Source organism: Sardina pilchardus, chromosome 4, assembly GCF_963854185.1.
Source record: "Sardina pilchardus chromosome 4, fSarPil1.1, whole genome shotgun sequence".
NCBI classification, from domain to species: Eukaryota; Metazoa; Chordata; class Actinopteri; order Clupeiformes; family Clupeidae; genus Sardina; species Sardina pilchardus.
The window spans coordinates 30547800-30563806 of NC_084997.1; the positions used below are offsets into that span (position 1 = coordinate 30547800).

General features: G+C 40.4%; 1 protein-coding gene across 1 annotated transcript; it reads left to right on the forward strand.

Moving 5' to 3' along the window:
- The first annotated feature begins 4370 nt into the window (after window positions 1-4370).
- On the forward strand, window positions 4371-15595 carry LOC134078961 (uncharacterized). The gene is made up of 6 exons (XM_062535125.1): window positions 4371-4614; window positions 5202-5285; window positions 9406-9597; window positions 11294-11563; window positions 11921-12220; window positions 14550-15595. Exons 1-6 carry the CDS (start codon window positions 4371-4373, stop codon window positions 15593-15595), a joined length of 2136 nt encoding a protein of 711 aa, XP_062391109.1.
- The last annotated feature ends 412 nt before the right edge of the window (window positions 15596-16007 follow it).

Genomic DNA, 16007 nt, shown 5'->3' on the forward strand with positions numbered 1-16007 from the left:
GTTTGGGCTATCCAATGAGTGCAGAGCTATCCCCCCCGCCCTGTATCAGTTGAATCACGCCCCATAATCGCAGCTGAATGGAGCAGATTCAGACTCATATTCTGACAAGAATTGAGTATGACGTCGTCAGGCTATGTGAAAGGGGGGTCAAGGAAAATACACACGGCTGAGTATTAGATTTTTTAAGTCCCTTAATTGCTCTAAAAAGCCTTTCAAATGTGTCAATGACATCATTCATTAGCAGGGTGCTAGTGTGTTATGGGCAACAACGACCAAGCCTGTGAGAAACCGAAGGGCCATAAGTAATTGTTCATTCAACTTTCGACCTATAACCCATATTGATCTTGCAGAAACTAAAATCCAATCTTCGATTTTTCAATGACAATCAGGTGAAACAGACCAATTTAGCCGTCTAGCCCCATAGACCCCCATAGACCTCTGAAGTTCGCCTACAAAAAAGCTACCATCTTTGCCCATATAAGGAGTTACGGTATCTGACGATTTTTCCTATGGGAAATTAACATGGGGATTTGGAATTATCACACCTGTTAAACTCTCGCGGGGATGACAAAATCGGAAATTCAGGTGTTTTCCTGAACACACTTTTGTCCTCTGCCTTCGAGAGGAATCTGTGATCTCCGGTATGCGAAAGCGGCAGACTTTAATTTTCGCTACCCCAGAGCTAACTTGCAATGCAACTTGCCATTAAGTTAGTTAGCCAGTTAGCTCTGGGGTAGCAAAAATCAAAGTGTGCCGACTTCACGTACCGGAGATCACAGTATGCACAAGAAGGCAGAGGACAAAAGTGTGTTCAGGAAAACGTCTTTATTTAAGACTATGTCGTGCCCGCGTGAGTTTAACAGGTGCGATAATTCAAAATCCCCATGTTATTTTCCCATAGGAAAAATCGCCAGATACCGAATCTCAAAGATGGCAGCTTTTTTGTAGGCGAACTTCAGAGGTCTATTGTTTGATCACTTGCTCGTGATCACCCCTAGTGGAAATGCAACAGGAACTGCAGGTACAATGCAGGTACAATGGAGTTAATAGCGAGTGGACCGGCTCTCCATAAATGGGCTCTGATCACATGCAATTGAACAGCCTAGCGAGTGAAGAAGTGCACGCCGGTTCCGGCTGCGCGCTTCATTTGAACCGTGGAAATTGTGCTGCTTTTACAGGAGTTCCGACAACTGTGCAACTGCACTTTCCTCTAAATAAACTTTTTTGAGTAGCCTACAGTATTTCCACATTCGACTTGGTCTTCGCATATCACAATCCGTAGTTTATAATTATGTTAGTGTCAATGAAAAGTTATACCGGTAATTGACAAAAGCAACAGTAATGTTAAACTTGTAAACCTACAAAGTTTGCATTGGGCGAAGTGCAGAGATAGATTAATAGCAAAAGTCTATCACAACTTATTCATGCACATTGACATATGCACAATACCTTGATAATGCCTGAGCAAATATACGATGGCATTAACAAAACACTTGAGAAATCGTATTTAGCCTACATTAACATGCACTGCTTCTTTGCATCTACTTTCCATCTCCCTCTCCCTCTTTTTTTTAAATCAGAAAATTTCTAATCGTCCATACGCAAAGGATTGTGGGTTATTTCTTCACGCCGAGGATCTATCGATGCATCCTCCAAAATTCTCCGAAATTCTCAGAACGAAGGACTCAGTACTTGCTAGAATTTGAACTTTGACTTGACTTCCTCTGTCCACAACTGTTTCAAAATAAAAGTCCTCACTGCAATAATACACCATTAAATCAAGTGTAACTGCACCCTAAAATATGTTTTTTGAGCTGTTGATTGATTGAAATTACTCATAAGTGGTGACCTACACTATTACCAGGGTTAATATTGACAAAAAATCGTGTTTCCCGAGAAAAGTAACATTTCGTATGATTTTGTATCAGAGATATAGCTCTCCGCGCCCTCTACAGGTTGAAACATGCCATGGCATTTTGGTCCAAAATGCTATTGGAATGCTGATGTAGTCCTGCACTTTTCTGCTGAGACTACGTCACCGGGTCGTTACAAATTAGGAATGAAACGCCCCAACACCTGCTGCCCTGATTAGCCTACCTGTGATAAACCATGTCTGCAGCAGTCATTCCCAGATTGATACGAAATCACCATGGTTGATTGGCTGCAGCAGTGCTGCACAATTTCAGAACGTCCTGCCCATTTTGAAAGCCTTTTTCAGAAATGTGAAGAGGGTGGAGTTATGGGGTGAAGTGACACTTTAACCATTGAAACTACTCAACTATTTTACTGTTCAACCATTCCAACTGTCATTTATCATCAACTATGCCTTTAGTCAACTTTATATGAAACCTCCACGTACCTAGCAACCAACATAGCAACCATTATAATTAAGCATTAATGACAGTTTCCATAGCAACCAACATGATTATACTACAGAAACTTCTTTATTTATGATAGTGGCCACCATGGACACCTTAGCAACAAATGTTTCAAAATAAAAGTTCTCACTAGCAAGTTAGCTAGGTAGCATGGTTAGCATTGTTAGCATAGTTGCCATTTTTCGCATAACTGCTAGAAATCATCAGCTAAGTTAGCTAATCAAGCTGGATAGCATTGTTAACATTTTTAGCATACTGTTAGAAATCATTAGCTAAGTTAGCTAATCAACCTGGTTGGCATTGTTAGCATAGTTAGCATTATTAGCATTTTTATCATAACTGCTAGAATTCATTAGCTAAGTTAACCAATCAACCTGGCTGTCATTGTTAGCATCATTAACATTTTAACATACCTGTTAGAAATCATTAGTCAAGTTAGAACTGGAATGTTTAAGCTTTAAACTGTCAACCTTCACACTATCAACTTAAACTATGCAACCACCATGTTTACCCTAGCTACACCTTAGTAACCATATCTACATTATCTATCTTTACATTGTTGCATTTTCATGCACTGGTAATTCCTTGGAATTGCATTTCTAGTTCTTATTTGTCATGATGAATTAATTGAAATGAGTGGAAAGCAAATAGCTCACTCAAGTTGAAATTAGGTGAATGAAATGAGTATAGTTTACTGATTCCTTGTTATCCCAACACAAAATACACATGTATTGCTGAATGACTTATTTACACTTACAGTTCCCTCCAGAATTATTGGCACCCTTGGTTAAGTTGACTAAAAACAGGTATAAAAAATAATCTGGTGATTTATTGTAATTTTTCAATGAAACAAAATTAGGACAAATCCAACATTGAAAGGAAGCAGATTATTTTGAGAAAAAGGAAAATCTCATAAAGAAATGAATATTTTTAACAAAAACACAAATACCTTCTTAAACCTCTCTTTGTCAATAAAACAGCTTGTAATATTCTTCTCTGACACCCCATAAAGATTGAGAATACAAAGTAAGGGATTTAAGACCATCTTTACAAAACCTCCCCAGATCGTCCAGATTGCTAGGTCCACACTTGTGCATTCTACTCTTTGACTCATCCCACTGTTTTTCTATGCAGTTTAGATCAGGGGACTGCAATGGCAATGTCTGAAGCTTGATTTTGTGTTCAGTAAGCCATATTTGTTTTGATCTGGACTTTTGTTTTGGTTCATTAACCTGATGAATGATCCAATCATGACCAACTTTTATGGCCTTGGCAGAGATTGTTTGATTTCCTTTGAAAATGTTCAGGTTTTTCTTGGTATTCATGATACCATGGACCCTAAGTAGATTCCCAAGGCCTTTGGGAATTAAAACAGCCCCACAATAGCACAGCCCCTCCACCATAAATTTTATTAGGCATGGGATTCTTTTTATAGTCATTCTTCTATGTACGCCAAAGACACCTTAAGTGTTTTTAGCCAAAGAGCACAATTTTCTTTTCATCTGACAATAGACCACACTCCCATGTCATGGAACCATTCAGTAACTCCTGCCATTTACATTGTTCATTAAATGACTCTACTGGCTTTAACCTGACATGCCGTCTAAATAATCTATTAGCAGTGAGGTCACTTTTGGAGATTTTTTCGGGGGACTTGGTGACCCCAAGATGATAGCTTTGTCTGTAACTCTCCAACAGTGGTTCTTGTGAATTTTTGCATACCATCCTCCATACGTGGGGGCAAAATAGCCATGGGTCTTTGTCCAAGCATGTTTGTCACATTTCCAGATGATTAGAACATTTTAATCATCATTTTAACTGGAAATGAAAATGCCTATACTTTCTATAGACATTCTTTTACTTACAAATGTCAACACACTTTCTTTTTTATTTCAATTTAGTGTATTCTCTTGCCTCTCCAATGTTGAAAAATTACTAGAGGATTTAGCCTCTGAGTGACTTCATTTTCATACCATAGTGAAAAAGAACGTCATGACTGCTGCGCTGAAGAAAGTGCTGAGGCAGACTCTGGACAATCTCTCGGGGGGCGATTTTAAGAGGTTTAAGCACTACCTTTCGGATGAGGGCCGAATACCATGGGGAAAGCTGGAGAAGGCCGACACAGATGATGTCATGAACTTGATGGTGCAGGTGTACAGCATGGAGGCTGGGGCCACCATGTTGACCATCTTGCAGAAGATGAACCACAACCAGCTGGCCATGGACTTGGCAAAATGTAAGTGTGGAGTTACATGCTATACGCTTTGTTAATCTGCTATTTAGTACTTGCTGTATGACTATGCTCACCTGTCTTCTGTTCCACCTCTGATTTGTTCATTTGCAACTCCCGGACGAGCACCCATCTGTCACAGTTCAGCTCTTAAACCATGACAAAATGGAGACAACACGGAGGGTAACAATAATAGTAAATATTTATTAAAGATTAGTAGATCTACCAAAAGGAAATAGCTAGCAAAAGCAAAATGCCTCAGCCATCATCTGGCCTGCTTCAACACAAGCCATCCAGACAGCTCTCACAGGCGGGGTGAGCAGAGAGACTGAACACTCAGCAGACTGGACTTTAAGACAAACACCAGGCCAAGGTTGCTGCAATTGAGCTGTATCCTGCGCCTGCAACCAAGAAAGAGCTTATGCGCTTCCTCGGGTTGGTAGGTTACTACCGCAGTTTTTGCAAGAACTTTTCAACTGTGGTGGCACCCTTCACAGATCTCTTGAAAGCTAAGGCCAAGTACATCTGGTCTGTGTCCTGTCAGCAAGCATTCGTTAATGTGAAAGCTCTCTTGTGTGCTCCTCCTGTTCTAGCAGCTCCTCGTCTGGATAAACCATTCACACTGCAGGTGGATGCGAGTGATGTTGGGGCTGGAGCTGTGCTACTCCAAACTGATGGTAATGGTGTGGAACGTCCCGTGAGCTATTTTTCACGAAAGTTTAATTCTTATCAGTTGCACTATTCTGTTATTGAAAAGGAGTCACTTTCTTTGGTGTGGGCATTACAAAACTTTGATGTTTATGTTGATTCTGGTGTTCCTCTGGTGGTCTACACCGATCACAACCCCATCACTTTCCTTCATTCTTTGCCTTGCCCCAACCGAAGACTGATGCGTTGGTTTTTGTTCCTACTGTCATAGTAGGAACAAACATATTGTCTGGATATCCGCCATATTAAAGGTTCCGAAAATATTGTGGCCGATGCTCTGTCAAGGGCAGCATGTCCTTGAAGTTGTCCCGAGCCTTTTCTGCCTTTACCTCTTCCTATTCTTAAATATTGCTTCCCCAGGCGCCAGGGGTTGCTGAGTAGTTGGTGGACATGGTAGATTGGTAATGGGGAACTTTCTCGGATCTGGTGAGTCTTGGAGTCTTGCACAGTCAATATTAAATGCCAGTTAGTATATTAAATGTTCTTATTGTAACTTTGTAGGGGGGGGGGGGGTGTAAATGTTTAATGTCTGGGGGTTGGATTGTTTTGGTAATTGTTCTGAGTGCCTGGTGGGAACCCTGCTCTTATGGGAGGGGGTATGTCACGGCCCCTCTACCATGGGCGCCTGTGCCACTCTCTCCAGGGTCCGCAGGGCTCCACCGGGGCACTAGGTGTCCCTGTCTTTGTTTATGTCTGTTTTGCAGGCTGGCTGATTGCTGCACCTGGGCCCGGTGTTTGTCTTAAAGTCCAGTCTGCTGAGTGCTCAGTCTCTCTGCACTAAAATGATCTTGAGGGGTTGCTCAAGAGGAATTGCGACCAGATTTTTTAATTTTCGAAGTATATCGAAATGGCGAAGGTTTGAATTATGGCGTCTTATTAAGAAACAGGAAGTTGGTGTTATAGGCAGAAAAAAGATTTTAAATTGGATGTAACTTGGCAGCTACATGTGGAATTGCTTCTGCTAGTCAGAGACAGAGCTCTGGCCTAAGGTGTGGCTTCGGGACTCTATAGCGCCACCTAGCAGCACGTTATCTGTTGTGGTTGACACAGACATTCACGAAAATTAACCAAATTTGGTGGGCTTGTGTGTTATTGCTATTGCTAGTCAGAGACAGAGCTCTGGCCATAGACCTAAAAGAAATGGACAAACAGACTCCGTTGTTCTCAATGGGAGGGGGCTGAAACAAAAATCTGTTTACTTTCCATCGTACTGCGCAGACTCGTACTCATTTTGTGACTTTAGCCATCCTGTACATTGCTGTAACTCGTCTGATAGATGGGATTTTCCGAACAACTGTCAATCCATTATTAACGTTCGTTTTTAATATTATTATTATGCTTACTTGCCTCTAGGTAATGCTTTACCCTATCAAACAGTAGGCTACCGTAGGCTACACGTTTTTTCACTGATCTTGCGAATGACTTTCCGTCATGGTTTTCGTGCAGGCTGGACTGAGCTTCTTATCCAAACATTACGGGGAATCTCCTGTCGAACGTTAGCTTCCCTCCAACCGACATGCTAACTATACTTCTTTGCGGGAAACCACCGTTATACGGGAAGACGTGAATTAGTTTTGCCTTCGCTACCCTATATAGAATACACAGAAGCTATAAGGGCGACACAGGGCACATGTTACATGAAGTTATGGGATCGCAAAAAAATCTGCAATCTATGGCCGTCCATGGGAGTCACCAGCTCAATTCGTGTCTCTACTTCCGGGAATATGCCTGCCCCCTTGGCTCTGGCCTATGGTGTGGCTTAGGGACTCTATAGCGCCACCTAGCGCATTGTCTGTTGTGGTTGACACGTACATTCACGAAAATGAACCAAATTTGGTGGGCATGTGTTTTGCTATAGCTATTCAGAGACAGAGCTCAGGCCGAGGGTGTGGCTTAGGGACTCTATAGCGCCACCTAGCCTGTTGTCTGTTGTGGTTGACACATTGATGAAAATTAACCAAATTTGGTGGGCATGTGTGTTGCTCATGCACATGCCCACCAACAATTACGTATTGCTTTGTTAGATTCCGAAATGACTGGGCCCGCCATCGCCGCAGCTTGCAGCTATATTTATTATTATTAATTTTGTTTTGTTGTACTACAAACGAAGCAGGATTTAGACAGAGATACTGTGTCCTCAATGAACTTGAAAAGAAAACCTTTTATGTTAATATGTGTTAGCTTAGCTTATGGTTGGCTATGTCAACACCAGCTAACTTAGCCAATAATATAATAATTTGTTAACAGAAAACAGAATGCATGGCACACCCATCTTGTGCACAGCCCATGTTTAATTATTTGGTGCTGTATGTCTTATCTTTGCTGCTGCTTGAGCAAAGACAGAGATTTACTTGCCAATTTTATAAATTGGTTAACTATCAGAAGCACTTACCTCCAAACTTGATCTCATGACTAATATAACTGCAAATATTAATTGAAAAGAACCCCTTGTGCGTTTAAATGAGCACAACCAAAGTTAAAAGGTGGATTGTTACAATGTAAGCTGAGCAATAGTTGACATACTGTCCCCTTACTTATCATTTTTGAGTAAAATACTCATTATCATGCTGTTTTTAATCAATGAAAATGTCAATTTTGGTTGGTTACTACATAATGCACCAATTGTTACATTTGGCAAAAAAAAAAAAAAAACGCAACAACCGCATTATGTAGTAACAACCGCAATATGTAATAACTTATTACATAATGCAGCAAAATGTATTACATATTGCGTTCAAGAAGTTTATTACATAATGCGGCAGATTATTACAAAATGCGGCAATTATTACATAATGGCGTGCACATTTATTACATTATTACATAATGCGGTGCTATAAGGTGTGGTAAACTGGTGAAAAAAACTTCAATTAATGTAATGCAAACTTCAAAATTCAGTTGACTCAACTTTAATATTTAATTATCTGATCCCGAAGAATCATCAAGAATCAAGTGTTTAATTAAGTTATTTCAACTAGTAAACTGTAAAAAAGTCAACCTATTTCAATGTAATATTTAATTTACAGTACCCTCCAGAATTATTGGCTCCCTTGGTAAAAGTTGACTAAAAATAGGTATATATATATATATATATAAAAAATAAAAAAAATCGGTGATTTATTGTACTCCCACAATGAAAACAATCAACCTTTTTTTCCATAGCTTTTCAAATGTTTAACCTTTACCTGCGCATTGTTATGGGGATGGGGTGTGGGCTTACAAAAAAATCCTGTTTCAAAACTGCAGCCTTCTTCAAGTTTGCAAACTCCCCACCTCAAACTCTTATGCTTAGGCTTATTGTCTGTGCCATCTAAATGTGGCACCACTTGAGCCCATGGTGAAGTTTTTGTTTCACTGAATAGGCCTGTTGAATATGGCTGAAATTACAATAAAACTGTCCTTATTAAAGTATGCAAAAGAATACCACACGCACATCCAAAAAGCGATAAAAACTGGGTGCTGGACAGACAAGCATAAGTTAGGAAAGAGAACAAGAAGTCCTTTTTAAAGAGACCCTATGCAACTTTTTCATAGTCATAAAATCGCTTAGAAATCGTTGTTTTGCTTGACTGACCAGTTTTATCGAAAACAGTCACATTTCCTCCCGCCCCTGGTGTCCCTATCCGCTATTACAACCTTGCAACTTTCTGATAAACGATCGTTTGCTGTTTACATCTGGAAGTCAGAGACGCGTAAGGAACAAGAAGAACCACGCTTGCAATTTATATATTTATATATAGCCTATATATGTAGAAATATACACGCTAAAGCTGTCGGGGAAGCTCTGCAGAGAAATATGCAAGCATAAAACGAGCGAAAACGAAAAACGAAACCGAAACCAGAGATGAAATCGCCAATCCTGCATTGTTCCTCTTTAAAGTGCAATGATATGGAGATAGATTTGTCTCATTATTATTTGAATACACATGCACCATGATCCACACGAATGATATTATTTGCAAGCGCAAAGACAAAATTTGCAAGCGGAAAGACAACATTTGTGACTTGTAAATCGGGATTTGCTCAAAGGTGTATTGATTTGTTCAAATGAGGTGAATAGGTAATTGTTTTGTTTTTTATCTTTATCATCAGTGTTGGTGACGTGGAGTAAACCAGAGCGTGTTGATCAGGCCTCATACTCACCGACCCTCTCTGGTGATACACAGACCTTTTCCACCAGATCTCTTCAGCACCACTTTTCTGGGTTGGACATCGGGAGAGAATACTCCTCCACTGTTCTAAGAGACAGTCAGAGCAAGGCCATCTCCAAAACCATCGACACAAGTAGATTTTTTTTTAAATGTATTTTTCAATGATTTCAGCTGATGAACATGCATATATGTAATGGGCAAGACTAGACTATACCCATTAAAGGTTGTTAATACTGTAGCATGTATTGTTTTAATTATATTCAGGGGCAGACTAAATAATAATGTGGTCGTGTCAGTATGTTTACCTACCTTATAAATTCCCACCCTTTCACTCAAACCAATAGACTGGCTATTAACTGGTTAAGTTGAGAATGTATTAACACTTCCCCCTGGTTGAATGAAAACTGTAAGTAATAAACAAATCAAAATGTTTTAGAATAATAATTACAAAGTAAAAGAGGCCTTTCCTGTACCTCCAAATAGGCTACTATTAGTAGCTAAACTCAAAATCTCTATTAGTTTTTGCCCGTTGCTTGAACACATTTTGCAAAACTTCGCTCACTGTGCCAAAACTCTACACACAATTAAACATAACACAACACTAGGAAATATACCTTTCACATCTATGTCAAATTGAAACTCTACTATCAGTACCTAAACTCTGCTATCAAAACCTAACAATACCTTGTCAAAATATAACTCTGGTGACAAAATGAAACACATATGCATACATTTTCAGATCGGGAGGAACACACTAGTCTACTTTATATAAAGCATATTTGTTTGAATACCTGTTGCAAAAATTCGCTCATTGTGCCAAAACTCTAAACACACGTAAACATGACACAACACTGGGAAATATACCATTCACATCACCATTTCCAATGGCAAAACTGAAGACTTTTTGTAGATGGCTGATTGGTGTTCAGTTTTGCAAGTAAGTGCGTTCAGGTGTGTATTTGAGAGGTTGCAATTACCCGATGTGTTTTGTATTTTGGATATATTTGGATATATGTGTACAAATGGTACTGTGAGATTTCATTTTTGAACGAAGTGTCTATGTATGACATAGAGAGTAGTATGCAGGACCAAGTGTGTTGCATAAAGGAGTAAGTGTGTTGCAGAATTGAAACTAGAGTGCAAAGCAGCACTTTTGTTTAAGGTATAGGTACATGTGTTTGAGATATTGCAACAAACCTTCAAGTTGTGATTCTTTAGTCTAAGCATGGGTCTATAGTGTTGAAGCAACGGGCAAAAACTGTAACCTGCAATGATTTGCCCTGCTAATCACTCACACCGGTGGAGTTTTAAATTATATCATTTCATAGTCACAAAATATCAAAGTGTCCCGGGACAATAACCTCATCAATGCACAAATAACTTTGTAATGTTACCTTAACCTTATAGGCTACTATCAATCAAAGGGAATTGTTGTACGGCTACACCGTCAATGTAAGAAAACATATTGACCACATCTTAAGGCCGCATTCATTTATCAGGTTATTAAAGGGTTGGAACTTGAAACCAGCTAATAAACATAACACTTTCTTTTTATCACAGCAATTCTTTAACACAAAATGAGTCCACTGATATGTAGATGACCGAAAAGGCTAGTGGCCAGCCTGTATTCCATCCGTCTCACTCAATGTTAATCTCAGGGGAGGAATATTCCGTTGCGGTGGAAAAGCATGTTAATGTTCAGTTCAAAAGCATAGGCCTATTCCTCAATGATCAATTGTCTGTTGAATACTACCATTGAAGTATGACAGAATATGTCCTGACGTAAAATCACTTACACTTAACACAAATGCATCTTCTTTGGTCATCAGGTATTCCACTTCCAGAAAAGCTGACTGTGGGTTCATTGACTCCAACATCAGCTGATCTCAGCTGGATTCTGCATCAGTGGATGGAGCAGATTCCACACAGCTTCCTGATCTCCTACCACAGTGAAGGAGCTGAACCAAAGACCATCTCTACAGAGTCCTGCAGCACAACTCTCACAGACCTGCAGCCAGATACTCACTACACTGTCAGTGTCTGCTGTGAGCTCAGAGATGGGGGAAGGAGTCAGGATACTACAACGTTCATCCGAACAGGTGAGACATGGGGCAGAGTTTGGACTGTTTTAAATTAATACAAGTTTAATTGTTGTTTCACACAGGTAGTTGTGATTAACTTCATCCATAACTTTATCATATGACTTTTAATCTCATAATTTAATTTATTTGTGACATTTATTTGTGAATCCCAAAATCATTTGTGAATCATCTGACATATGTAAATTCAGAAATCAATCTGGTTCCTAGGTGTCTGTGTCCCCAGCACTTAACATATCAAACTGATGGCCATATTTGCTGCATGTACCCGCCCTCCATAGATGTTCACTACACTCATTCAGGTTTTATATAATGTAGTCCTTTCAGTTAGATACATTTAGAACTTGTGCATTGCAGGTCTTTTTGTTCCTGAGAGGTTAAATGTGGACGCGCTGGATGTAGAATCTGGTGATCCTGGTAGAGGTGTCAGATGGAGGGCACGTCTCAGCTGGAGTCTGCATCAGGGGTTGGAGCAGATTCCACACAGCTTCCTGATCTCCTACCACAGTGAAGGAGCTGAACCACAGACCATCTCTACAGAGTTCTGCAGCACAACTCTTACAGACCTGCAGCCAGATACTCACTACACTGTCAGTGTCTGCTGTGAGCTCAGAGATGGGAAGAAGACTGAGTCTGTATCCACCAACTTCCACACAAGTGAGTTTAAATGTTGCCTTGTTTGTCCCCATGACTTGACTTCACACTTTGGGTAAATGAGTCTTTGTTTATGTATGCACCAGGCAAACTAAAAAGTTTAAACACAGTAGTTAAAACACATGGTTCTGTTATTAAATGAGTAATCCCACCGTGATCACAATCCCGTTGTTGTTATGATTTCACTTATACCCCTTTTCCACGACGCGGTTCTGGTGCTGGTTCGGAGCCAGTGCCAAGTCTGGAACCGGTTCTTTGCTTTTCCACACAAAATAACTGGTTCCAACTCAGCACCAACTTTGAGCTGGTCCAGAAATAAGAACCAGATATGTCAGGTGTTGGGAGCGGGATTTCAGCAAATCAGAAGCTTGCATTGTTCACAGAGGCGGGAGTAACAAAAAATCAGAAAACAATGGCGGTGGCTCCGGGGGTCTTAACTGGAAATATTCAATGTGAATAAAGGTTTCTTGACCACTTTTAAAGGCTAATTTTGATACGGTTTATTGTTTATATGCGACACAAATGTGTTCCGGACACACAGATCATTGTAGGTTGCTGTAAACTCTCGAACGGTAGAGTTAGCTTGTTAGCTTATAGCTTGTTGACCTATTACAGTTTTTGCCCGTTGCTTGAACACATTTTGCAAAACTTCGCTCACTGTGCCAAAACTCTACACACAAGTGAATATAACACAACACTAGGAAATAAACCTTTCACATCTATGCCAAATTGAAACTCTTCTATCAGTACCTAAACTCTGCTATCAAAACCCAACAATCCTTTGTCAAAATGTAACTCTGGTGATAAAATGAAACACACTTGCATTATATGCATACACTTGCAAATCAGAAGGAATACACTAGTCTACTTTATATAAAACATATTTGCTTGAATACATTTAGCACAACTTCACTCATTGTGCCAAAACTCTACACACAAGTAAACATGACACAACACTGGGAAATATACCATTCACATCACCATTTCCAATGGCTAAACTGAGGTCTTTTAGTAGATGGCTGATTGGTGTTCAGTTTTGGAAGTAAGTGCGTTCAGGTGTGTATTTGAGAGGTTGCAATTACCCGATGTGTTTTGCATTTTGGATACATGTGTTTAACAAATGGTACTATGAGATTTCATTTTTGAACGAAGTGTCTTATGTATGACATAGAGAGTAGTATGCAGGACCAAGTGTCTCGCATAAAGGAGCAAGCGTGTTGCAGAATTACAACTAGAGTGCAAAGCAGCACTTTTGTTTAAGGTATAGGTACATGTGTTTGAGATATGGCAACAAAACTTCAAGTTCTGTTACTTTAGTCTAAGCATGGGTCTATAGTGTTCAAGCAACGGGCAAAAACTGTAAAACCAAAAGACATAGCAACTAGATACCTAGCATGCTGATATCAAATATCCTTAAATACCACAACCGTCTCTGCTGATCTGAACTACTGTGGTGTTTCTGGTCAGGCTAACTAGGGGATTCACATATGTCGCTACTCGCCCATCGCTCCTCGCCAAAATTCTACCCGCTGGCAGAAAAAAATATCTGCTGCCGGCGTCGGTACAGTCTATGCTGCAAACATGTCCGTTAACTGTCAATCATCTCTATTCTACATTCTGATTTGGTACTCGCTTCACTCGCATCGCTGAAAGTTAGAATTATTTTATCTCTGTACCCGCCCACATCGCATCGCTAGTCCTCGCATCGCCTGTCCTGGCCACATTCCGCTAGAACACATTCACATTCCATTGACAGTTCTGGCACACAGTCTGTGGAAAAGCGAGCCGGTTCTTGGATAATCGGCAGGTAGCACCATAACCAAACTGGCACTAGCACCAGCCCGGAACCAGCACCTGGTTTGTGGCGGTGGAAAAGGGGTATCAGTGTTTGATTTATACAAGCTTTTCAGATATGTTTTAATACAAACATATCTGTTAATGCTTCATTGGTTTTGGAGATTCATTGTTAAATATTGCTTATATTTCACAATTTTGACTTTAGAGCAGGTGCACTTCTTAAAAAGGAGGGGGGAAAAAAGAGGGAGAGAGAGCCGGGGTGTGATTGGTAAATGACCTGGGCTGGACTAAAATCCGGGTCCCTGTAAATCTGACTAAACACTCCCTTTTCCAAACGTCACAATATGTCCAGCTGCTGAGATCTCCATATAGTCTGAAAAGCCGGTGCGCATTATACTTGAGACATATATTCTCCCTGGAATTCCTTGTCCATTCTGGGGATATGCATTATGAGTCCGTCTTAAACTTGTATACATATCGTAGATTTCAATGGTAGTCACTATCACTTTTTGGTGTGTGTTTTTTTCCTCACCAGGTGAAAGGAGGATTGTGCTGCTGGGAAAATCAGGTGACGGTAAAAGCAGTGCTGGAAACACCATCCTGGGTAAAGAGGTTTTCAAAGTGGAAGCTTCTCAGCACTCGATAACAGACCACTGCACAACACAGAGTAAGATAATCAACGGAAGGAAAATTACCATCGTTGACACACCTGGATTCTTTGACACAGCAGCTACAAATGAGGAATTGAACAGTGAGATAGCTAAATGCATCTTTGACAGTGCCCCAGGCCCTCATGCCTTCATCATCGTACTGAGTGTAGGGAGATACACAAAACATGAGGAACAAATCATAAATAGAATTAAAGAATTATTTGCAGAAGACACCTTCAAATATGCAGTGGTTCTTTTCACATATGGGAATAAACTGAAAGGTAAGAATATTAATGAATATGTGGAGGAGGAGCGGAGGGCCTCTCAGGGCTCCAGAAGTAAAAGATCTACACTAAAGGACCTTGTGGATGCGTGCCATGGCCGGTGTCATGTCATAGATAACGAATGCTGGAGAGATCAGGAAGAAGGGGAGAGTAGCAACAGAACTCAGTTAGCAAAGCTGTTCAACACCATAGAGGAGATGGTGCAGGAGAACAGACTCAATTCCCCTACTAATGAAAACACCACAGAGCAGAAGGTGCAGCAGAATGGAGGTGGCTTTTACACTAATGAGTTTCTGATGCTCGTGGAGAAGGCCATACAAGGGGAAATGCAAAATGTGAGAGAGATGCAACAAGATCAGAGCCAACAGTTATCTGACAGGGAGATTAGAGAGAGAGCCAAAGAGAAAGTGAGGTGGAAAATGTTCGCAAATAAAATTGCTGCAACACCTGCTGTGCTGCTTTTTGCATTATTTTACCCATATGTTATTCCTATAATTTCAGTAGGGCAATCAGTAAATATAGCAGCAGCAAAAGCGAAAAATCCTGGTGAAGCAGCTGTAGAAACATTCACACAATTATTCAGGTCTGCGAGAAGTAAGATGGAGAGCCTAGGACTGAGGTGGGGGAGGGGGAGGGTGCTACCATAGGAAGATTAGGACCAGGAAGAGGGGGAGAGTAGCAACAGAACTCAGTTACCAAAGCTGTTCAACACCATAGAAGAGATGGTGCAGGAGAATGGAGGTGGCTTTTACACTAATGAGTTGCTGATGCTAGTGGAGGAGGCCATACAAGAGGAAATGCAAAATGTGAGAGAGATGCAACAAGGTCAGGGCCAACAGTTATCTGACAGGGAGATTAGAGAGAGAGCCAAAAAGACAGTGAAGCGGAACATTTTTATAAATCAAATTATGGTCACACCTGCGATGATGTTGGTTGGATTTCTCCACCTACATTTGATCTTAGAACCTTCTTCCAATATCTCCTTTTCCAGCCTTAAGTCTGAAGTAGATAAAAACATATGGAAAGTATCAGCCAAGGCAAAACATCCTGTTGAAGCAA